This window comes from Marmota monax, unplaced genomic scaffold (assembly GCF_021218885.2).
Source record: "Marmota monax isolate L192 unplaced genomic scaffold, Marmota_monax_Labrador192_F-V1.1 WCK01_AAM20220418_F8-fsc00170, whole genome shotgun sequence".
NCBI classification, from domain to species: domain Eukaryota; kingdom Metazoa; phylum Chordata; class Mammalia; order Rodentia; family Sciuridae; genus Marmota; species Marmota monax.
In genome coordinates, this window is record NW_026692395.1 from 1,826,916 (window position 1) to 1,852,812 (window position 25,897).

At 44.1% G+C, this 25,897-nt stretch overlaps 1 protein-coding gene across 2 annotated transcripts; it reads right to left on the reverse strand.

Annotated features, from left to right (window-relative positions):
* Positions 1–1,979: 1,979 nt before the first annotated feature.
* On the reverse strand, positions 1,980–20,349 carry Gpkow (G-patch domain and KOW motifs). Of its 2 annotated transcripts, none has more exons than XM_046442535.2 (12): positions 20,331–20,349; positions 12,530–12,897; positions 11,735–11,889; positions 11,510–11,634; positions 7,623–7,732; positions 5,960–6,173; positions 5,135–5,267; positions 4,057–4,183; positions 3,727–3,850; positions 3,563–3,632; positions 2,422–2,507; positions 1,980–2,333 (listed from the first exon to the last, which is right to left on the reverse strand). In XM_046442535.2, the coding sequence occupies exons 2-12, from the start codon at positions 12,700–12,702 to the stop codon at positions 2,199–2,201; spliced, it is 1,452 nt and encodes a 483-aa protein (XP_046298491.1). In that variant the 5' UTR covers positions 12,703–12,897; positions 20,331–20,349; the 3' UTR covers positions 1,980–2,198. The 2 variants fall into 2 exon arrangements, with proteins under 2 accessions (XP_046298491.1, XP_046298490.1); XM_046442534.2 differs by lacking the exon at positions 20,331–20,349 and adding an exon at positions 18,898–19,020.
* Positions 20,350–25,897: the final 5,548 nt, after the last annotated feature.

The window sequence follows — 25,897 nt, forward strand, 5'->3', positions numbered from 1 at the left end:
GGACATTGTGTACAATCCCAATTAGGAATGGAGAAGAGGTGAGGGTTACTTCCCACTGTCTGCCTGTTTGGTCAATCCTGAAAACAGATGAATTCTTGAATTAATTAGGGATGACATATTAAATTGGTCTGTAACAACTATTTCATGCCATGGCTACTATATTGGAAGATTTTTAAAAATCATCCCTACTAGGCACATGACCATTTTTTCTATACCTGTTCATTTTGGCTATGAACTCCAGTTTGTCTTTGCTCAGCAGGGACCGAAATTTATCGCTGACTTCCAACTTGAAAACCTCCTGTCTCAATCTCTGGAGTAGCTGGGAATATAAGGTGTGTGCCCCTGCACCAGGATAGTAATTTAGATTATGCTTTATACTGTCATTTGCAGTGCTGGGGATGGAACCCAGGATCTTATGAATCCCAGTCCAGAAGCTACCACTGAGCTACACCCCAGCCTCAATTTATCTTTATTATCCATTCTAGGCTGAGTGTTCGTATGATACTCAGACAACCACCTTCTGCCTATCATTTCTTTTCACCAGTGGCCTAGATCTAAGTCAAATACAAGTTATCACAATAATTACTTAACAATTAGGGATGATTTAGAAACAATTGTTTCTAAAACTGTGATGTCTCTGGCTGATTTGTGTATCTCAGGTGATCAAACAGGTTCAGGATTCTCTGACAATAACTTTTCTTCATTGTGGTGCTGGGGAACAAATTAAGGTTCTCACACATGCTATCTATGCAAGTGCTCCCCGACTGAGTCAGACCCCCAGCCGTTTTTATTTCTGAAACAAGTTCTTGCTAAATTGCCAGGCTGGCCTCTAACTTGCAATCCTCCTGCTTCAGCCTCTGGAGTAGCTGGAGTTACAGGCATGTGCCACTTGGCCCCACTAACAATAGCCTTTTGAGAACATAATTACCTGGAAGAAGCAAAGAAATTTTACCTGAGTCAAGCAACACTTTTTACCACCAGGCAAAAGGTTTGGGACTAAAATAGGGGCCCATTAGTGAACTGGCTCCTTTATAAATTAGAACTCACAATTCCATCTGTAGATAGAAGCCTCCCTTCTTCTTGACTTGCATCAACAATTTGTTCACATATTATATGAATACACAGGGGCTGGGGCTGGAGCTCACCGGTAGAGCACCTGCCTAGCACGTGTGAGGCACTGGGTTTGATCCTCAGCACCACATAAAAATAAATAAATAAAAATAAAGATATTGTGTCCAACTACAACTAAAAAATATTTAAAAAAATAATATGAAAACACACACACACACACACACACACACACAATTTGCTGAGGATAGTTTCTGGGAATCTGTCTTGACCGTGAGTCAAACAGAACCCACTGCTATAGTTCTCAGTGTTATTAGTTGGTTTATCTCCACTATGATGAAATACCTGAGATAAGTAACTTTTTACAAGGAAAGGTTTATTTTGGCTATAAGTTTTGAAGGTTCCAATCCATAACTGACTGGCCTCATTGCATTCGGCCTGTGGCAAAGCGCGTATCATGGGGGGTTATATAGTGGAGCAAAAGTACTTACCTCATGAACCAAGAACAAAAGTGAGAAAACGGGAGCCCAGAGTCCCACAATCCCCTACAAGGGCATGCCCCCAATAATTCAAGGACTTCCCACGAGGCCTCAACTCTTAAAAGTCCAGAGCACCTCCCAACAGTGCCACCCCAAGGACAAGGCCTTTGACACATGGACTGTTGGGGGACATTTGACTTCTAAACTGTAGCACTCAGGAAGTTCTTCAGAAGTTCTTCAGTAGCATTATAGATTCCATAGTGTCTGTCAGGGATGGACTTCATAATTTCTATATGCTAAGAATGAATTCATGATTATCTGGGTCATTTAACTTGTCTAGTATAGCCTGAGCAGGGAGGTTAGGCTGGGAAATGAAATGGTTCCTACCTCAGCAAGGGTCCCACCTCACTTCCAAATTATAATTTCATCTACTAAATATTTAAAATGGTTTTTATTATTTACTCAATTCTGGTAAATATTGGGTTTGTTTCCAGTTTCTTTTCTGGTCCATTCATCCATTCCCCTGTCTCTGCCCTGCAGGACTGCACTGCAAGGGAGAATGGAGCAATTATCTTCTTGTATTCCTGAAGGCAACTTTGTCAGACAGTACAAAACTGGCAACAGCCTATGGGATGGTAGTGGTCCCATGGGTCAGTCTTCATCTGAGTCACTTGGGCCCATGTATTGGCAGACAGCATCATAGTGAAGCTCTACCAACTGCTTATCTCTCCGCAGTTGCACCAAAGCCCGGCTCTTTGCTCTGTCTCGGCTCAGCAGGTGTCCCACCTGGAGCAGGTGTGAGATGAAGTTAGCAAGGCCAGCCCAGACCCTGGAACACCCTTTGAATGATCACACTTCCAGTTTTGGGACTTACTCTTCCAGCCTGTGGCCCCAGTACCACCATCACACGGTTGCCCTCTACCTTGGGAACCAGGGTCTCCAGCATGTCTTCCCTCAGGCCTGCAAATGGGGGGAGAGGGGAGTGAGGCCTGCAGCAAGGGCCAGCCTAGCCAGGTCTCCCAGAAGGGCCTTTTACATATTCCCTAGAGCCACTTTACATCCCGTTGACAGATAAGGTGCCACCAAACCCACTGAACAAGTGAGGAAGCCTAGGGAGCAATTCATAGAAATAATTGTAAAAAGGCTGGGTGCAGTGTGCATGCCTGCAATCCTAGTGACTCCAGAGGCTGAGGCAGGGGACCACAAGTCCAAGGCTAGCCTCAAAAAAAAAAAAAACAGGGGCTGGGATGTGGCTCAAGCGGTAGCGCGCTCGCCTGGCATGCGTGCGGCCCGGGTTCAATCCTCAGCACCACATACAAACAAAGATGTTGTGTCCGCCAAATACTAAAAAATAAAAATATTAAAAAATTCTCTCTCTCTCTACCTCTATCTCTCTCACTCTCTCTTTAAAAAAAAAAAAAAAAAAACATATAGAAAGAGCTGAGGATGTAGTTCAGTGGCAAAGTATCTCTGGTTTCTCCTATGTTCATATATGTATACACGACCAGTGTAACTCCACATCATGATCAACCACAAGAATGGGATCCAAAATTAGAATAAGTTGTACTCCATATATGTATAATATATCAAAATACATTCTACTGTCATATATATCTAAAAGGAACAAATTTTAAAAAAAATTTTTTAAATCTCTGTTTTCGATCTCTAGTACCAAAAAAGAAAAAAGAAATAACCGTAAAAAAAGGAGCATTAATATACAGTATGTTTGTTTGTTTAGTACTAGGGGTGAACCCCAGGTCTACATCACCAATCCTTATTTAAAAATTTCATTTTGGGGTTGGGAATATAGCTCAGTTGGTACTAAGTTGCTAGCCACAGCCCAGACCCTGGAACCTACCTTTGTCTATGCTGTGTGTGTGTGTGTGTGTGTGTGTGTGTGTGTTGCTAGGGGTGGAACCCAGAACCTTGCACATCCCATGCCTGGGCAAGATTCTTGGCCTCAGACATTCAACCTCCAGGATGTAAATGCCCCAGCTACCATAGCTCAGACTCACCTTCTAGGATTCGGCCTTCATCTGTCCGACACACACAGGTGTCTGGGCTCAAGACATCTTCAATTGTCATCTAGGAGATGGGTGAAGAAAATGAAAGATGTTTAGAGAGGTAAGGGGCCCAGTCCCTGGGTAAGGAAGGGTTCCTAAATCTGTGGTCTTTGCACCTTGGTGTTGTAATACTGGCCACCCTTGTGTAGCTTGTCCACAAACCGCACACGCAGGTCCCTGTGTAACCAGTGCTGGGTCATGGGGGTTGCTTTCTTATTCTTGGCTGCAGGCCCATCATTCCTGTGGAGAGAGGGCCAGCACCAGCATTAGATCTTTATCACACACATGTTCCAGACACCCTACCTTTGTCTATGCTGTGAAACCCACTCATACTGCTGTTGCTAGTTACATCTCTGCACCCTCCTTGCACCAGAAGCCCTCTCTCTGTGCTCAAGCCTCCCCACAACCCTGTCTTCTTCCTCCTCCCCAGATGCCCAGAGTCTCACCGGTCTGGAGGGTGTTTCCGCTTCCTCTCTGAGTCTTCCCAGCGGACATGGAGGTCTTGATTCTGGAGGGCCTTCCGTGATGAGCCTGTTCCATTCTGTTGTCCCAGTGAAGTTCTGCTCACCTGGCCTGTTCAAGGGGGTGAAGGGAAAGCCAGAAAGAACCTCACTGTCTCACTTTTTTTTTTTTTGCTGGTAGTGGGGAATGAACCTCTGGGTGCTTAACCACTAAGCTACATCTCCCATCCTTTAAAAAACATTTTTTTTTGAGACAGGGTCTTGCTAAGTTGCTAAGGCTGGTCTTGAACTTGTGATCCTCCTGCCTCAGCCTCTTGAGAAGCTGGGATTATAAATGTAAACCACTGCACCCAGCTCTTACTGCCCTTTCCAAGGCCACATTTTACCCTAAGGCCATCTCCCACCTGCCAAAGCACCCCTCTCCCCATTGTGCCTTTGCCGGGGCTATTAAGAATGCTTTTCCCCTTGTGCTGCACGGTTTTGGCCTCCTTCAGGAAGCTTTTCTTAATCACTCAGCCCATGCCAAGTATTCACCAGAAGTAGCCACCTAGTGTGCACTACAGAACCCTGGAGAGCTATCATCATCCATCTGCCAAATCCCTCCTACTGTCATGCCTTTACCTGGACTACTCTGCCAGCCTCCTTTTGGTTACACCCTAACTGTAGGTCTCCCTTCCTAGCAAAAGACAGTGACATCATCCCCGATAGACAAGGACCTCCAGAGAGTAGGAATTATTTTCCACACCCATTTCTTTCCCCTTAAAGAGAGGCCAAAGACCTAGGGGTACTAGATCAATCTTTCTTCAATCTCACTGAATAAACTAGGCTGGGGTGTCACTCAGTGGTAGAATGCCTGCTTAGTATGTAGGAGGCCCTGGATACTAGCACCAACAAACAAAAATATGAATAAACTCTTCATGTTCTGACCTCTGACCAGAAGTAAAACCAGCCAGGCAGACCACTGCCCATGGCCTCTGCAGATCAAAAACCCACCCCACAAGACAGGCCTTGCTGACCTCCAGTGTTCCTCCAAATCCCCCATCTATGAAAGTGACTCACTCACCAATATGCAGGGAGTTTCTGTCAAACTCTTGCTGGGAAACAGGTCGCAGACAGTACTCACTAACAGTCACCATGCGGCTGCCCACAGCTAGACGGACCATGGCCCGCACATTGTCAGGATCTAGGCCTTCCACCTAGAGTCAGGGGAGAGAGAAGTCAGAGAGGGGTTAAATGGACCCCATCCACCTAGGACCAAGTTGTCCACCCCTTACTTCCAATAGGCTTGAGTCCTGTGTGTCTCTCCCACCAGGCTATGACCTATGAGGGCTGAGAACAGGTCTGGTTCCTCTGTCTCTTCTACTAATCTATGATCCCTAAGAACTGGGACCAGGCTGCGTTCCTCTGTCTGTCTCAGCAGACTGTTCAGCTCAAATATTCTTTAAGCATTTAATCCTCAAGTACCCTGTGGCATTTGACATTTCTCTTTTCTTTGGCTAGGAACTGAGACTCATAAAAACCCATCAAATGGTCCTGAGTTACCTAGTGAGGCAGTGGGTCAAGCAGGCCTGAAAGACTACGACTCTGAGCCTTTCTACTCCAAACCCAATTATTTATTTATTTTTGGTCAGGCACATAACCACAGGGCCATATCCCAAGGCCCTTTTTAATATTTTTTATTTAGAGATAGGGTCTCACTAAGTTGTTTAGGGCCTTGCTAAATTGCTGAGACTGGCTTTGAACTCGTGATCCTCCTGCCTTCTGCCTCCCGAGCTGATGTGATTACAGGCGGGCACCACTGCTTCCAGCGCCAAACCTAATTCTTCCTCCCTTTGGCCTTCAAATCCATCTTCCCTGCTTGAGCTCCAGGGATATCTTGGTTACTTACCTTTCCATAGAGGCCTCGGTGAGGGCCAGAAAGAACCATCACTGCTCCTCCAGGCACGAGCCCTTGAGGCTGGTCTTCCTTATCTTTTTCTTGCTCCCCATCTGGCCTCAGTAGGGTGTCAGAGCCAGTGGAGGCCAAGGCCTGGGCCTCAGTCAAGTTTGCACCCAGCCCTAACCCCTTGGGCCTCAGTGAATTGACACGGGGCTTCACTACTCTGTAAAAAGGAATACAGAGTTGTGGAAAGATGCAGTAGTCTTTAGTGCCTCATTCTACCCCCCATCATCCAAACCCACCCCATCAATATTATCAACAATATCATTTCCAACCTCACATTAGGACTGGAGATTTGTGGTACCACGGTCTTGCACATGCTAGGCAAGTGCTCTAATCCTAAGCTATATCCTCAGCCCTTATCTTTATTTATTTATTTATTGGGTACCAGGGATTGAACTCAGGGGCACTTAACCACTGAACCACATCCCCAGTCCTATTTTCTATTTCATTTAGAGACAGGGTCTCATCGAGTTGCTTAGTGCCTCGCTTTTGCTGAGGCTGCTTTTGAACTCATGATCCTCCTGTCTCAGCCTCCCAAGCTGCTGGGATTACAGGTGTATGCCAGCGCCGCCCGGTCTTATCTTTATTTGTTTTTATTTACTGATACTAGAGATTGATCCCAGTGCCTCATGCATGCCAGGAAAGTGCTCTACTACTGAGCTACACCCCCAGCTTTAGGAATTCTTTTCAGGTTTTTAAAATAACTTTTATTTTTTAAAAGTTAATGTGTATTACAGGACCTAGGAATTTTTTGACAAATAAAAATAGCAATTCTTTTTTTTCTTTTTTGTGGTGCTAGGGATTGAATTCAGTGCCTCACACATGTTAAACACATGCTGTATCACTGAAATACACCCCTAGCACTCAAAAGGCATTTTTATTTGGTTCAACCTAATAACACAGTGCATACACTATCTATTACCTAATATTTATAGTGAGGTCTAAGCCAGGTCCTTGTAACCAAATACACTAATAGTTCTACAGAAGAATCATAAGAATATGAATACCAAGCAGGGGAAATAGGCTTATCAAATGTTCAACACTAATTCCAGTCATTTGGCTGCCAAATGGGGGTTTATGGAAAAAAAAATGTTTGGTTTTCAGGATTCTTTGGAATTTGCAATTACAAAGAAGGGATTATAAATATGCGTGATAGTATCAAATATTTAGTCTATGCTTACTGTGGGCCATGGCCCACTGTACATGCTTTATGAATATAATTTCATCTAACTCTCAAAATGGACTTGTGGGGCTGTGGATATAGTTCAGTTGGTAGAGTGCTTGCCTTGCATGCACAAGGCCCTGGGTTCAATCCCCAATACCACAAACAAACAAACAAACAAAAACCAGACTGTAAAGTCAGTACTATATTACCCCACTTTTCAGATGAGGAAACTGATCCTCAGAAGTGAATTTTACATAATTAGGATCTACTTGTGGAGTTTTAAAGGGAAATAGGAAACTGAAAGAGTAGAAGGGACTACTTAGAACTAGTCAGAGTGATAATGTATCCTCTTTCACTGTCTGGATAGTTCTGGATTGGCAGAAACTTTGGGGATCTTGTTCACAGTCCATCCATCAATCCCCTCCCCACTACTCCATAACTCACTGATTGAAAGTTCGGCCGATGCCCTCACCAGGTTTCCAGCCCATGCCCCGCAGCATGGCCAGCCCATAGGCCTCGACAGGGACTGCGTCATAATCAGCTTCCTCTGGCGCCTGTATATTCAGACAAAGGAAGGATATCAGGCTTTGTTTATGGAGGGCCATCTGCTGGAAATGTACTTGCTGTCATCCACTGGGTGACCCTCTATGCTTCTAGCTCTTGACCAGTCATCTCAGGGCACAGGTTTTTTTTGTTTTGTTTTGTACCAGGGATTGAAGCCAGGTGCACTTAACCACTGAGCCACATCCCTAGCTCTGTTTTTTTTTTTGTACTGGGAATTGAACCCAGGGCCACTCAACCACTGAGTCACATCCCTAGCCCTTTTCTGTATTTTTTAACACATATTTTTTAGTTGTAGGTGGACACAATACCTTTATTTTATTTTTATGTGGTACTGAGGATTGAACCCAGTGCCTCATGCATGCCAGGCGAGTGCTCTACCGCTGAGTCCCAGCCCCAGCCCCCTAGCTCTTTTTTATATTTTATTGAGAGACACGGTCTTGCTGAGTTACTTCATGCCTCACTAAATTGCTAAGGCTGGCTTTGAACTTGCAATCCTCCTGCCTCAGCCTCCTGGGCCGCTGGGATTACAGGCATGTGCCACCACACCTGGCATCAGGGCAGAATTTTTATTTCCTCTCACTTTACTCCTCCTCTGTTTCAGTCCTTCAACAAATATTTGCAAAACACCTATTCTGTGGCAAGTACTAATCTTCTTGGCAAGTACTGAGAGGAAGCAGTGAAAAAAAACAGAAAAAAAATCTCTGCTTTTGTGGGACTTATGTTCTAGTTGTCAAGACATACAATAAATCAAATCCAGAAAGCATGATACATTAGGTAATAATAATTTGGGGGGGGAGGTACTGGGGATTGAACCTAGGAGTATTTTACCACTAAGCCACATCTCCAGCTCTATTTTTTGAGGCAGAGTCTCACTAACTTGCTAAAGCTGGCCTTGAACTTGCAATCTTCCGGCCTCAGCTTCCTGAGTCACTGGAATTATAGACCTGTGTCAATTATCCTGGCTTATTATTAGATGGCGAATTTTACAAAGAAAAATTAAAGTAGTGCTGGGCACAGTGATATGTGCCTTTTGTTTCAGCTGCTGAGTGAACTCAAGGATCACATGAGTTCAGAAGTTTTGTGGCCAGCCTGGGCAACATAGCAAGATACAGTCTCCAACAACAAACAAACAAAGGCAGGTTAAGGGGATGCAGAGAAACAGAGAGGGAGTCCCACTATGGTGGTATTTAAGCAGAGATGGGAAGAGCCATGAGGATATGAGAAGGAAGTGTTCCAAGCAGAGAGAACAGTTAAGAGTGTAGGCCCTGAGGCAGGGCAAGATTTGGTATGTGTGATAAATATCATGAAACACAATGTGACTGAAACAAATGTAGAGCCAGAAAAGAGATGGTTAAGAGATTAATGAAGTGAACTGAGCAGGAGCCAGAGAGTCTCCAGTCAGGTGGAAACCACAATAGTCCAGATGAGAGATTCTGGTGACTCAGCCCAGCATGTTGTTAGTGGTGATGGTGAGAAATGGTCAATTCTAGATGTACTTTGAAAAGGGAAATGGTGGGGTTGAACTGAAAGACTGTATATGGAGTATGAAATAAAGAGGGGAATTAAGGATGACTCCCAAGATTATTTATTTTGGTACTAGGGATTGAACTCAGAGGTGCTTTACCAATGACCTACATCCCCAGTCTTTTTTACTTTTTATTCATTTTATTAATTATGTGTTTTGTTCTGGGGATTAAAGCCAGGAGCACTTTACCATGGAGCTACATCCCTTGCCTGTTTTATCTTTTAATTTTGAGACAGGGTCTTCCTAAGTTGCTGAGGCTTTCCTCAAATATGTGATCCTCCTGCCACAGCCTCCAGAGTTACTAGGATTACAGGTAGGTACCACAACTCCTAGCAAGGTCAAGAATTTTTTTTATGTTTGCTTTTTTGTTAGGAATTGACTGCAGGGGCACTTTATTACTGAGCTACATCCGCAGCCCTTTTTAATTTTTATTTTGAGACGGCGCCTCATGAAATTATTGACAGCCTCACTTAATTGCTGGGACTGGCCTTGAACTTGCACCCCTCCTGCCTCAGCCTCCTAAGTTATAATCCTATTACAGACATGTGCCACAGGCTACATCAAGATTTTTAAGCTGAGATGAAAGATGTATGGAACTGTGATCAATTGAGACATAGACAGTTTTGGGAGGAGGCTTTAGAGAAATGAAGCCAAAGCTGGAACAGGAAAAAGAGTGAAGTGAGGGTTGGGGACATAGATCAGTAGTAGAGCACTTGCTTAGCATGCACAACACCCTGGATTCTATCCTCTGCATGAAAAAAAAGAAAAGAAGTGAAATGAAATAGTGAGATCCTTTTTTTAAAAAAAAAAAAACATTAAATAAATCAAGGGACATCTAAAGGCTAATGAGAATAGTTCAACTGAAAGAAAGGGTGGTTTGAAGCTGTAGGAATAGGCACCAAGAATCATTGCAAAACACTTATGAATGAAGAGATGGAAAGTTGGGTCCATGCCACATACAGTGGTGCATGCCTATAATCCCAGTGACTTGGGAGGCTGAAGCAGGAGGATCACAACCTCAAGGCCAGCTTCAGCAACTTAGTTAGACCCTGTCTCAAAAAATAAAATAAAATAAAAGGAGTGGGGACATAGCTCAGTGGTAAAGCTCCCCTGTGTTCAATCCCCCGCACCAAAAAAAAAAAAAAAAAAGTGGGGTCCATGGGTATGAAAGACAGACTTTGGTTATTTCCATGGACACACCTCTCATGTCTCCTGTTGTCACCTCCCACTGTCACTCTTTTAATCCATTACAATTGCTCCAGAGGCACCAGAAGTTGCCTCACTGGTGAACACACACCATACTTATTTCCTCTCACTGTGCCATTGCTTGTGCTGTTGATTCCATTAAGAGTTACTCCCTGGGCTGGGCACGGTGGCCCATTCCTGTAATCCCAGCAGCTCAGGAGGCTGAAGCAGGAGGGTCACAAACTCAAGATCAGCTTCAGCAACTTAGCAAGGCCCTAATCAACTCAGTGAGACCCTGTCTCTACATAAAACATAAAAAAAAGGCTGGAGATGTGGCTCAGTGGTAGAACACCTCAGGGTTCAATAAAAAGTACTCCCTGGGTTCTTCTGTCTCTCACTAAACCCTATCTATCTTTCTAGGGCTCCCTCTCTCCATTCTGATGGCATCCTCATAATCTCTATCATGGACTATTGTTTCCCTTGCTTCCACCTTCACTTACTAGTCTGTTCTATTCAAAGCAGCCAGAGGGATCCTGTCAAATTACAAGTCACAACCCTTTCCTGCTCAGGGCCTGCACATGGCTTTCATCTCACTTAGAGTAAAACCCAAAGTCCTCACCCTGGCTAAGGCCCTGCTTGGTCTAAACCCCTCTGCCTTCATCTACTGTCACACATCCCACTCTAGCCACATTGATCTGCTTGGTTTTTCTCAAACACTCCAGGCCAAAAAAAAAAAAAAAAAAGAAAGAAAGAAAGAAAAGAAAATAGAGAGAGAGAAAAATCAAACACAAAAATCACTCCAGGCAGTGTGTGCCCTTATGGCCTTTACATTTCTTATGCCCTTTCATCTCCATCTTATTCAGATAATCCCAGAATGCAAGTAATTTTTTCACCCCCCAGTTATCTATTCATTTATGCTTCCAAAAAGAATGGAAGGAGGAAAGGATGGGCAGAAGTCTTCTGGGACACACACAGATTTCCTATGCTATGTATGGGGTGGCAAGCCTGGCAGACTCAGCAGAGAGGCTGTCAGGAAGAGGGGCAAGGGGCAGCTCACTGTCTCAGCCTGGGGTTCGCTGTCTTCCCCTTTCCTGTTGGGGGTGCATCCTTTCTGGATCATGGGGATAGCCAGCGTGGGGTCGACACCCGCATTCTCTCTCTCCTCCAGAGACTTCTTGGATTCTAAGGAAGAATGGGAGGGAGCAATGAGATCCCACCCTATCCTTCCACCTTCCTCACCTCTTCCTTCACTGGCGCAGGGCAAAGGGGGAAGGTCACTCACCCTCAATGAGTTCCTTCACTGCCTGGGACAGCACTCCATCCATCAAGGCCTCAGTATCTGTGGTTGGCCCAGTCATCTGGGCCAGTGGCTGCCTGCGATAGCCATTCTGGATCAATGGGATGACCAGCTCTTTGGGGGCTTCTGTGGGCTTCACACTGGTGTGGACACAGAGGTGTGAGATTGGGAGAGTAGTATTATTGGTGAGTTCTGAGTCACACTCCTCATTCATGGAAATACAAGAGTCAAACTCACTCCCAGCCCTATGGACCACGCACTTCTTTCTGCTTTCTGTTTCTCCGGTTATGTCTCTGACAATGCATTGATTGGATTCTCTCCCACAGTTCTCCCAACTCTTAAATATCAGTGTCTTCCAGGAATTATTCCTAGATTCTCACTGATTCTTTTCTGGAGGTCTCAGGCACTTTGGAGTCTCCTTTACTAACTAAGCTGAAGATGGCCTCCCTTAACTTGCATCTGCGGCTCCATCCCATTCTCCAAATTGGAGAGAGGCCCCAATATTTCAGTTGAGTCACTAAGTACCCTGTTATGTTCCCCTCCTTTCCCTTTCTCAGAACGCCCATACCGCAGTGTCCCCAAGTTCTAAAATTCTCCCTCCTGATAATGTATCATCTCAATTCCCACAGCCATCAAGCCCAATTTTCCTACCTCTCCTACAAACACCCCCTTCTCGCCTCCATCAATTTACTCAGGATTTCAAGGTCACAGTAACTTAGATTCCACCCTCCCGCTTGCGCCCACTGCACCGATTCCCACGGGTTCAAAGACGCGATTCACCTCTGCAGTTCCCTGTCTTCCACCGTCTTCAAGAAATCCTTCTCTGGGGCCGACCTCTCGCCGTCTTTCGGGTCCACAAGACGCCTCCGGGTGGACGTGCGAGTGAAGCCGAATGAAATTGGAGCAGTTGAACCTGCAGCTGGCGGCAAAGCATCATCTTCTGCGTCCGCCATCTTGCCCGGGTTCCCAGGTTGGCGCAATGCTTGCTGGGAAGTTTAGTTTCGATTAAATTCGCTAGCGGCTGGCCGATGAGTATTAGAACTACCTTTCCCATAAAACATTGCGGCTTCGTCAGGCGAAGGCCGACTAGGGGCCGTGGGAAGCAATCGTCGCTCTCTTAAGCTTCTCAGGAGCAAGCCGAGCCTAACCTATAAGGAAATTGTCTTTATGAAAGTAGTCCTGATGGAATATCGATTTATCCTTCCCAGGTATTGATTCTTTTCATATGTTTGACAAGTATTTACTATTGGGTGCGCATTACTGTGCCCTATTGATATAGGAAGTATAGAGGAAATAAATCATTAATAAACAATCTCAGATCGGGCGCAGTCTGCAAGTTCCAGACCCGCCTCAGCAATTTAGTGAGACCCTGTCTCAAAAAAAAAAAAAAAAAAAAAAAAAAAAAATCCGGGCTGGGATGTGGCTCAAGCGGTAGCGTGCTCGCCTGGCATGCGTGTGGCCCGGGTTCGAGCCTTAGCACCACATACAAACAAAGCTGTTGTGTCCGCCGAAAACTAAAAAATAAATATTAAAATTTTCTCTCTCCCACTCTCTCTAAATATGTGGCTCATTGGTTAAGCACCCCTGGGTTCAATCCCCCATACTAAAAGAAACAAATGCCCAAGGCCCTGGGTTGTTGGGTTCTCTAGCGCAGCAAAACAAAACAAAAAAGCTGGGCACGATAGCCCAGGTCTGGAATTCCAGGTAATCTGGAGGCAGGAGACCAAAACAGGAGGATCACAAACTTGAGGCCAATCTGGGCAAAAATGTGTCTCAAAATCTGTCTCAAAAATGAAAAAATAAAGTCTGAGAATGTAGCTCAGTAGTAAAGCACCTTGGGTTCAATTCCCAGTACTGAATAAACAAAGAAGAAAAAAATCAGGGTTGGGCTGGAGATGTAGCTTAGTGGTAGAGCACTTTCCTATCATGGGCAAGGCCCTAGGCAACTCCAGCCCAGCAAAACAAAGACAAAAACTCAAAACACACAAGAAACCCAAACCTCAGTGAGCAGCATTTGTATACAATAATAAGTTATATATTTATATATGTGTGTGTGTACATATATATATGTATATATGGAGAAAGAGAGGGCAGGGAGCCAGGTGTGGCAGGGCACACCTTTAATCCCAGCTGTGGCAGGGCACACCTTTAATCCCAGCAGCTAGGGAAGTTGAGGTAGGATGATTGCAAGTTCAAAGCCAGCTTCAGCAATCTAGCAAGATCTTGTCTCAAAATAAAAACTAAAAACAGCTGGGGGCTCAGTGGTAGAGTGCTGGCCTCAAATGTGTAGGCACTGGGTTCAAGTCTCAGCACTGCATATAAATAAATAAATGAAATAAGTATTTTTAAAAAAACAGCTGGGGATGTGGCTCAGTGGTTAAGCACCCCTGGAGTCAATCCTCATGTCCAAAAATTTTTTTTAAAAAAAGGAGGAAGAAGAAGAAATTAAAAAAAGAGAAGCACTCCTAGAATAGTTGCATGAAGAACTTAGACATTTTTCCCAGTAAACTAACCATAACCAGTGAATATTCTTTTAAAAAGAACAATCATTTAGCTGGGTGTGGTGGCACATACCTGTAATCCTGGCAGCTAGAGAGAATGAGACAACCATCACAGATTTGAAGCCAGCTTCAACAATTTAGAGAGACTGTAAGCAACCTAGTGAGTCCCTGTCTCAAAATTTTTTAAAAAATAAAAAGGGCTGGGGAAATGGCTCAGTGTTTTTTTTTTTTTTTTGTATAAAAAAAATCAGTGGAGGACAGAGGATTTTGAATGTCCTCAACATAAAGAAACAACAAATATTCAGGTGTTGGGTATGCTTCTTATCTTGATCTGTAAAGTTGGCACCGTTACACTTTGTGTACATGTATCGAAATAACACACTGTGCTCCATAAATGTACAATTATTATATCAGTTAAATTTCTTAAATGTTTTAAAAATTAGTGGAGGTTAACAGAAGGATGTAATATCAATACACACAGACCAGATAGAAACTCAACAGCAAGGTGGGGGGGGGGGAATGAAGAGAATCTGGTTAAAAGCTAAGTCATCTCTTACACTTATGCTCAAGGCTGAACCTTCTGAAAATTTGATTAAGAATCTGAACATGCATTTCTCCAGAGAAAATATATGGATGCCCTTTAAGCACAATGAAAAATGCTTAAAATCTGTATTAGTTTTCTAATAATGATTCATCAAATGACCCCCATACTTACTGATTTAAACAAATGTATTATCTTACAGTTCTGTAGGGCAGAAATTTCATCAGGCTAAAATCAAGATGTCAGCATGGCTGCATTCCTTCTGCAGGTTCTAGGGGTCAATCAATTTTCTTGCCTTTTCCAATTCTACCTGCTGCCTAAATTCCTTGACTTCTGGCCCCTTCCTCTGTCTTAAAAACCAGTGCATTAGGGGCTGGAGTTGTGGCTCAGTGGTAGAGCACTTGCCTAGCATGCATGAAGCATGGGGTTCGATCACAGACACCACATAAAAATAAACAAGTAAAATAAAGGTATTGTGTCATCTAAAAATTAAAAAAAATTAAAAAGCAGTTCATTAGCATCTTCAAAATTTTTCTCTCACTCCTGATTCTGTTGTCAAATTCCCTTCTCTGATCCTCCTGAACCCATTTTCTTTTCTCCTTTTTGTGGTGCTGAGGATTCAACTTAGGGCATTGCACCACTGTGCTATACTCTCAGCCCTCTTTCATATTTAAGGACCTCTTTGATAATACTGCCTCCCAGAATAATCTCCTAATTTCAAAATCCTTAATTTAGTCACATCTGCAATGTATATTTTGCTATACAAGGTAACATTCACAGGTTCTTGAGATTGGGTTGTGGACAATTTGGGGGGCTCCATACTCTGCCCATCAAATCGTGTTTATCTAAAGCACATAAAAACCTAATTATCTATTCAGAAAATGAAAATCTATTACAATGACATATAAATTCACAAACCCACTAGGATGTCCACCTTAAAAAAAGGTAGAAAAGCCAGGCACAGTGGCACATGCCAGACATCCCTGCAGCCTCAGAAACTTAGTGAGACCTTTCTTAAAAAAAAAAAAAAAGGGGCTGGGGATGTGGCTCAAGCGGTAGGGCACTCGCCTGGCATGCGTGTGGCCCGGGTTCGATCCTCAGCACCACATACAAAGATGTTGTGTCCGCCGAAAACTAAAAAAAAATAAATATTAAAAAAAAAAAAAAAAAAAAAAAAAAAACAGGCCCAGGGGCATAGCTCAGAGGTAGAACATCCCTGGGATTAATCTCCAGTATCTTAAAAAAATGCACTAAAAATTGTACACAGATATTCAGAACACCATCAGAGCACTGTTATTCATAATAGCCAAGAACTTGAAACAATCAAAAATATCTACCAATGAATACAGTAAAAATGTGGTATTTCCATACAATGGAATACATTTTGGCAAAGAATGAGGTACTGGCACATATAACAATGTAGAACCTCAAAAACATTGTCCTTGTTTAATTTAATTTTTAGGAAATGTGAAGTAACAAATCCATAGAGATAATATGTTAGTGATATTATAGGACTGAGGGGTAGAGAAAAATAGGGAGAGTGAATGTTAAAGGTTAGAGTTTTTTTTTAATATTTTTTTTATTTTTTAGTTTTTGGCAGACACAACATTTTTTTGTTTGTATGTGGTGCTGAGGATCGAACCCGGGCCGCACGCATACCAGGCGAGCGTGCTACCGCTTGAGCCACATCCCCAGCCCAAGGTTAGAGTTTTTTAAGGGGGACAAAATATGCTAAATTTATATTGCAATGAGGCCCTGTCTCTAAATAAAATATTCTTAAAAAGGGCTCAGGATGGGGGCTGTGGATATAGTTCGGTTGGTAGAGTGCTTGCCTTTCATGCACAAGGCCCTGGGTTTGGTCCCCAGCACCAAAAACAAAACAAATAAACAAAAAGGGCTCAGGATATCTTAAAAGTGGTTAAGAGCTCCTGGGATTTGATTCCTGGTATCAAAATAAATAAATAAATCGCTGGTGGTGTAGCAAAGCCATAAGCAATTTAGTGACACTCCGCTTGAAATTAAAAAAAAAAAAAAAAAGAAGAAGAAGAAGAATAAAGTAAAAAGGGCTGGGGGTGTAGCACAGTGGTAAAGAGGACTTGAAAGAAAGAAAATCCACAGTCACAGGGGCTAGCTAGGTCTGTAGCTCAGTGATAGAGTGAATGGTTGCCAATGACATTTTCGGTTGTGGGTTTAGCTCATTGGCAGAATGCTTACATAGTGTGCACAATCCCCTACCCTGGATCCCCATTGCCTCAAAACAAAGAAAGAAAAAGTAGGTACAGGAAAATATAGTCTGCATGGTTCTTATTTATTTATTTTTGGGTACGAGGGATTGAACCTAGGGGCCCTTAACCACTGAGCACCTCAGCTCTTCTTCTTTTTCTTCTTCTTCTTCCTTTTTTTAAATTTAGAGACAGGGTCTTATTAAGTTGTTTAAAGCCTTGCTATATTGCTGAGGCTGGCTTTGAATTTGAGATTCTCCTGCCTCAGCCTCCCAAGCCTCTGGGATTAGAGGCATATATCTGGCTACACAGTTCTGACTCATAAAATATGAATGTAGTATTTTTATGTCCGGGTAGCTAAGGATTTTCACAGAAAGAGAAAATGACACACAAAAAGTTAGGAAACAGGTACCACCAGAGTCACATTTGAACCAGATTGCCTGAGAGTTAGGAGTCTACCGCGGTTCTAGACAACGACTCAGGCCTTGTGCTGGATTCCCAGCCTGACCCTACCACTGACCTTCTTCAACACCCTTCCTCCTCTATCACAATAATCCTCCTGAATCCAAGGTTCTTTAAGGTACTCTCCAGCCATGGATTGTTCAGAGCACCCCCAAACTGACCCAGGTATTCACACCTTATTAGTATTAGTATTTACCAAGTTAGAACATCTGCTGGGGAGGCAAAGGGATCTTAGAGCAAGCCACTATCCATAATATTGGCTTTAGAGTCATATATTATAATGGCTGCGAAATGAAAGAGACAGAGAAAATGATGGGGAGAGGATTTGCCATAGAAACTACCGAGGCCCCGCCCCCTAAATTAACATTCTACTCTTTTGAACTCACACCCTGGGCATTGTCCTCAATTTAACTATTTCAGCACCGCGCCCTAGATAATGCTCAAGGCTCCGCCTTGTGTTTTATTTTATTTATTTTTTTATTTACTTATTTTTAGGTATCTGTGATTAAACTCCGTGAAGCGCTACCACTGAGCACCCCCTCCGCTTTTTCAGTACTGATTGTTGAACTTGGAGGCGCATTACCACTGAGCCTCATCCCCAGTCATTATTTTATTTTTAATTGTGAGAAGGGGTCTCATTAAATTGCTTGAGGGTCTGGCTTCGAATTTGGGATTCTCCCAAGTCACTGGGATTACAGGAGTGTGACATCCCACACAGCAAGGTACTGCCTTCTTGGCAAATAATCCTAGGCCAACTATTTGAATAATCCTCCAGACCTTACTGTCTGATGATAATAAAATGCAGCCCTAACACCCGGAACACCCCCTGGAAGCTGCTACTCTACCACTGGGCTCTTGAGCATCCCAGGCCCCGCCCTCTAATTAGCCTCCAAACTCCGTCCCATTCCTCACACTTAAGGCAGCACCTCCAAGCACTCAGAGCCTCCACCCCGGGACTAGCATTCCAGTCCAGCCCTCCAATGAGTTGCCCGCCCCCAGCATCCTCCAGAATCCACTCCCCAGAAATAACCTCCCAATATCTCCTCATTTCAAAATCCTTAATTTATTCACATCTGCAATATAATAACAAAGTCATAAACATGACTTGATAGGGAGAGTATGGAGCCCCCCAAATTGTCCACAACCCAATCTCAATCAGAATGACCACTCACACCATCACCCTCAAAGAATCGTCTAGCGATCGCCTATCTCAATTACCCTAAAGGAATATGCTACAATAACCCCAGGGCCCTGCTCCCTCCAAGAGCTCTCCGAGCCCTGCCCGACCGAATCACACACCTTGGTCCCACCTGGGCCCATAATTAACAATTCCCTGGCCTGTCACCTCGGAACACAGCCCATCCCAATCCAGTACAATCCCCCCACCGAGGCCCCCGCCCCTCCCCGACCCCTGTCACGTACCCTCCTTGGGGCGCAGGCACAAAGTGTCGCCTGCCCTGCGTACCAGCGCCCACACGTCTGCAGCAGCTCGGGCCGCCAGGGGGCGCGCGTCCAGCCGCGCCAGCAGCCGCCGGGCGCCGGGGCCCGCCTGCAGAGGAAGGCCGCGGCCTGCGCAGAAGAGAGACAGGTCAGCGCACACCCGAGCCTCCGAGAATACCCATGATTCCAGACATCCGGAGACCTAAAAATGCTCGGCAACCTACCCGGAGACTCCTGGCCACTCCCTGCATTGTTCCGAAAGTCGTCACTGTCCCCCTCCTCTTTCGCGACCCCCGACCATCGCGGGCATGCCACTGGATCCCTGCCTTGCCCCGACCATGTCCCTGCAGGTAGCCATTTGGCTGCAGTGGTCCTGGACCCCTCGGAACACCACAATAATTTCTCAGGAGCTCCTTGACTCTCCCCTAAATAATCTAGATGCCAAACTTCTCCCTCCAAGTCTCTAGGGATCCTGCTTCTCTCAGGGATCCCGAAAGAAAACACCCCCACACAGCCCTGGGACACCCGATTTCCCCTCCACATCTCCTAAGCAGACCCTGCTACTCCCCAGAGATCCGTTGGAGGCCCATTTACCCCACATGACCCCTGTACCTCTAGGTGACCCCTCCATATAGTTATGGACCCATCGCTCAGAAAACAGTGTTAGTCCATCCCAATCCAATTTTGTCCAAATTGGAGAGTTTTTATTTAGCCATCTGGCAACTTCTCCCTTCAGGATCCCAATTGTCTCTGCCAGGAACAGTACTGGGTTCAAGTTCTATAGGGTTTATAAGGGGAAAACCCACATCCTCGAAAATGTTGGTGCAGGCAAGCAAGCCTGATACAAGGCTGAGAAAGCAATTAGCAGAGCAAAAACAGACAACCACGTCCTGGGTTCTAGCGCATTTCGGTGGACACAACATCTTTGTTTGTATGTGGTGCTGAGGATCGAACCCTGGTCGCAGGCATGCCAGGCGAGCGCGCTACCACTTGAGCCACATCCCCAGCCCCAATATTTTGACATCTTAGAAACAGCTTATAAAGCAGTTTCACACGGGAGTTATAAAAATGGAGTCACTATGGCTATATTTGCTTATAGCTATAACTTGTATCTAACTATTGTTCCATTAACCTATACTTATCTGTAACTATTAACTATATTAACTTATATTTATCACCTTACACTGTTCTATATCTTATTTCTAACAACCTAAATCTTATGTCTTACAGTTACATGATTACTTCTTCTAACTTATAACCAGAGCAGCATAACGTTATTTATTCTATAACAATTAACACATAATATTTTTTCCTATTTATTAATATTTCATAACCTATAATCTAAAATTTATAATCTATATTGATTAAGCTCAGACCATAACATCATGTCCCCAGGGACTCCCATTTCTACCCACCAATTCACTACAGACACTGCAGTACCCAAGCTCCCAGCATCCACAAGCAGATGTCTTTGGGCTGTATCTTCCAGAGACTCCTGACATTCTCCTTCCTACCAGCTGGGTGTTAGGCACCGCCTCCTTGCTCGCGTGTGCGGAAGGGGCAGGGCCAGGGTGAATACAAGGCCCTGTAGCCCAGCCACTGTCTCTGGATCCAGGCCCCTGCCTCTGCTGTTAGGAGCCAGAAATACTTAGTTTATCACCCCAGGATGGAAAAGGTGAGGAGCAGATAGGTGGGGCTTGGGTGGCAGGGTATAAGTCTCCTCCCTCACCTCACCTAAGTACCTCCTCTGCTCCCCCTAGGGTCCCTGGCTCCCCCTGCACCTGGCTCCATGACCAGTATTAATTCGATGGATGCACAGTTGCCTGTGATGCCTTTGGAGCACTGGGAGAGCTCACCTGGTGATCTATCTAGTCCTTGACACACGTCAGCCAGTGCCATGCTTGTTGCCCCAACCTGTGCAGTGACCTACCTGGCTGCAGGCAAGAGGCCTGGCTGTGGGAGTGATTAGGAGCCCCTGGCCTTTTTCACTTCAGGTACTTTTCCTGTTAACTGAGGACCCTAGACTAAGCTCCCTTTTCCACACAGGAGATGCTGTTATTCTAGGCACAGGAAGTAGAAGTTGAGGTCCACAAAAAGTTAGGGTATAGTGAACTAAGACAACTAAAACCAGGACACAGAACAGCTCAAGTTTATCAGTAAATTCTGCAACCACACACATAAATTTGCACATAGTAAGTTTTCATTAAATTTCTATTTAAAGTTTGCATAAGGTGGTTTCTACTGGGGAAATGGAAGTATATGATAGGGATAAGGGTTGCCCTTTGAGCTTTGGGGGCCACACAAGGTTTTGGGACCTGGAGCATCATGGGTTTGGAAAATTCAAAAACTGAGATGAACAGGTACCCTGGAGAGTAAAGAAGAGATGGTAGCCTAGAACTGAGGAATCTCTGAATGGCACTGGGGTGGGATGGGAGACCAGTCATTGTCAGTGGAAGAATGAGGCCCCTCCCAAGTTTGAAAAGTTGTGTCTAGGGTTATAGGCCCCAATGTGGGAGCCATTGGGCACAGTTTGACAGTAGCAGGAGGAGGAATGGAGTTGCAGTGAGATAGGGCTTGTGACCATCCTTTTGAAGAAGAAACTAAGAGTCTGAGAGGCTCAGAGACCTGTGCATTATACCACAGCTAGCCAATAATGCTGTTCTCTGGGAGCTTACCCTGACTTGGTCAGTGACTGTCATGGATTCTAGTATCCTGACATGTAAGTTCCAAGTGTTGTCAGGTGAAACGGGATAAACAATCTCTTCTTTCATTCCTCCTGCAATACCCTGCCCCCCCCATATCAGACCTGATCTTGGCTGACTGAGACCATGTTGGATCCCCTATACTGTTCTGAGATATTTATTTATATGTGGTGCTGAGAATTGAACCCAGCGCCTCACACATGCTAGGAAAGAACTCTCCCATTGAGCTACAACCCCAGCCCCTTTGCCCACTTTTTGTTGAGACTTTCAGCTCCAAGAGGTGAACAGGGCAGCTTCCCTCTTGGGGTTTGGACTTTCAGGAACTTGCGGGTGGGGAGCAGGATGCTTACAGACTGGAGAAAAGGAGCTTGAGGTTTTGTAGCTCCATGGATGGGAGAGTCTTGGATGTGGGGGTGTTGCCCAAGGGCTGGGGACATGTGGACTGTGAAGGGAAGCCTCAAACACCCAGGTGAGGGAGCTTGCCAACTGGATGGGGTTGGAAAACTTCTTCCAGACTGGAAGATACTCAGACTTGGGGGTTTGTGGAGCAATGGAGGGTATAAGAATGTTCCCAGGGATGAATTACAAGGGCTGGAGTTTCAGGACACTGGGTAGGGATGAACTGAGAAGCCAATGACAACAGGACCACAATTCTGGGGGCAGGGATAAGGCCTGGGGCTGAGGAGTGGTGCTTGTGTCAGTCACTGAGGCTGCTGAGAGGGTAAGGGGTTCAGCTGAAATACATCTGGAGCCCAAATGTACCCCATTGGAAAATGGGGGTGATGAGTTGTGTGTGGTATGATTGCCAATGGAATTAGTAATAAGCTTCCAAGTGACCTGCATTGTGCCCAGCTAAGCTGTGTGGTAGCAGTGTTGATGCTTTTTTTTTTTTTTTTTTTTTTTTTTTTTTTTTTAAATTTTTTTTTTTTTAATATTTATTTTTCAAGTTTTGGCGGACACAACATCTTTGTTTGTATGTGGTGCTGAGGATCGAACCCGGGCCGCACGCATGCCAGGCGAGCGCGCTACCACTTGAGCCACATCCCCAGCCCATGATGCTTATCTTTAATTAATATTGATTACAATCACACTAGGAAAGGCCAAGCTCCCTTAATTCTTGTGAGTTTGAACCAATGCCCCGCTCAGCTTCATCCATTCATGAATATAATAAAGCAATTACCCCCTTTAAGTCTCACTTTATTTATGAATCTAAATCAACATCTTTCATGGTCCCACACAATTTATTAATTTATTGTTTTAAAGAATTTAAATTTTATTTTATATATGGTACTGAGGATTGAACCCAGTGCTTCACACATGCTAGGCAAATGCTCTACCACTGTGCTACAACCCCAGTCCCTAATTTATTAATCAAACCTTTCTAATAGTGGACTGAGGGGTAACTGACATAAAATTTTTAAAAATATTTACTTATTTTCTTAGTTGTAGTTGGACACAATACCTTTATTTTATTTTTATGTGGTGCTGAGGATCAAACCCAGGGCCTTGCACATGCTAGGCGAGCGCTCAACTACTGAACCACAACCCCAGCCCCATTGACATAAAATTTGATAGGTTTTGAATGTAATGTTTACATCTGTGAAACTACCAGTATCACCAGGATTGAGAACGTAACCATCCCTACCAAGCATTTTTCCTTGCCTCTTTCTAATTACTCCTTCCTGCCCCTGACTCCCTCTTCAGGTAACTGCTGATCCACTTTGTCACTATACATCAGTTGACATGTTACTAGATATTTATATAAATGGAAACTTACAAGTTGGGACTGGTGATGCATGCAGTCCCAGCAACTTGGGACATGGAGGCAGGAGGATTACAAGTTTGTGGCTAGCCACAGCAAATTAGCAAGGTTTTCAGCAATTTAGCAAGACCTTCTCTCAAAATGAAAAAGAGATATAGCTGTGGTAAAATATCCCTAGGTTTAATTTCAAGTAGAGGAGGAAAAACAATAAAGAATCCTACATCATACATATATTTTATTTTGAGACAGTGGCTCCACTAGTTTGCTGATGCTGGCTTTGAACTTCTGATCCTCCTGCCTCTTTCTCTGGAGCCACTGGGATTACAGATGTGCACCACCGTGCCAGCTGTTTATTTATTTTGGAGGTAATGGGGATTGAACCCAGGGGGCTCTCCCACTTAAATATATCAATAGCCCTTTTTATTTTTAATTTTGAGACAGTGTCTCTATAACTTTCCCAGGGTGATCTCCTAATTGTGATCCTCCTCTCAGCCTCTGATGTAGCTGGGACTACAGTTGTGGGCCACTGCACTTGGCTCATGATTATTTTGAGGAAAAATTTGTAGTGCTGGGGATTGATCTCAAGGCCTCACTTAGTATGTGCTCCGCCACTGAGTTACACTCACAGCCTATAGCATAATTATTTTGAGATCCATCCAAATTGTTCATTTCTTTTTATTGCTGAGTTGTAGTCCATTATACAAATATACCAGTGTGTTGATCATTTACCTACTGATAGGCATTTGAGTTGTTTCCAGTTTTGGACCACTAACAAATGTTATGGACTGAATTGTGTGCCCCCTTCCCCTGATAAATTCACATTAAAGACCTAACCAGCCAGGTGCAATGACACACGCTTGTAATCGCAGTGGTTTGGGATGTTGAGACCAGAGGATTGAAAGTTCAAAACCAGCCTCAGCAAAAGCGAGACACTAAGCAACTCAGTGAGACCCTGTCTCTAAATAAAATACATAATAGGGCTGTGGATGTGGCTCAGTGGTTGAGTGCCTCTGAGTTCAATCCCCAGTATCCCCCTCCCCTCAAAAAAAAGTAGAAGCAGAAGCAGATGCATGCTCAGTTCTTCTAGAGTGGGTGCTTTGATTGCTGCTTGATTGCCTGAAGACATCAGACTCACTCTGCCAAATTGTACTCTTTTTAAAAAAATATTTTTTCTAGTTGTAGATAAACCCACAGTATCTTTTTTTTTTTTTAATGTGGTGCTGAGGATCGAACCCAGGGCCTCACACATGTGAGGCAGCTGCTTTACCACTGAGCTACAGCCCCCAACTCCCAAACTGTACTCTTTTTTTAATATTTATTTTTTCTTTGTAGTCGGACACAATACCTTTATTTTATGTATTTATTTTTATGTGGTGCTAAGGATCAAACACAGGGCCTCACACTTGCTAGGTGAGTGCTCTACCTCTGAGCTACAACCCTAGCCCCCAAACTGTACTCTTAATGGTGACTCTCCAGAGAGTTTCCAGGCCTTAAGTACCTGAGTGGAAATGCATCATTGTTTGGTTCCTTTTGTTCTGAAGCTCCGAATTCTTGAACTGTGTAGTTACTGGTTCCTCCAGGTCTCTAGCCTGTTGAACACCATTGTGGGACTATCCACAATGATCATGTAAGACAATCTAACAAATTCCCTTTTAATAATAATAAAAACTCTAATCACCAATGCGACAGTATCTAGAGACAGGGTCTTTAAGAGGTAATTAGGTTAAATGAGATTATAAGGTGGGGCTATATACAGTCCTAATCAGATGAACTGTATGTAGCCTTACAAAAAAAAAGGAAGAGAGGGCTGGGGATGTGTCTCAGTGGTAGAATGCTTGCCTACCATGCATGAATCTCTAGGTTTGATCACCAGCACTCCCCCCAAATTAAAAAAAAAAGGAAGAGAGAGAGGGTTCTGTCTCCCTCTGATATCTCTTTTCCACTCTCAACTCAATGTGAGGACACAGCCAGAAGGAAGCCATCTACAAGCCAAGATTTTTTTCCAGCAACCGAATGACCAGCACCTTGATCTTGGACTTTCCAGTCTCTAGAAGTGTTAGAAATTAAATTTCTGTTGTTTCAGCCACCCAATCTCTGTAGTATTTTGTTATGGCAGCCCAAGATGAATATGACAAGAAATAAAGGTGACATTCATGTACAAATCTTAGTGTAGAAGTCTGCTTTTTTTTTAAAAAAAAAAAAGGTAAATAAATACCCAGAAGTGGAATGGCTGAAATCATACCTATATGTTTAACTTAAGACACTGCCAAACTGTTTTCCAAAGTTGCTAAGCCATTTACATATCTATCAGCAGTATATTTGAGTTCCATTTCTTCTATATCTTTTGCAACTGTTGGTATGTTCAGGCTTTTTAATTTTAACCAGGGTTCTCAGATAATAGAAGCAGTGGCGCCTGAGTAAAACCGAGGCCAAGTGCTCCGACTGGCTCCTACAACCAGACCTTGGTGCCAGCAGCCAGGTAGGTCATGGCACGGGTCGGGGCACGGAACTGGCCGGC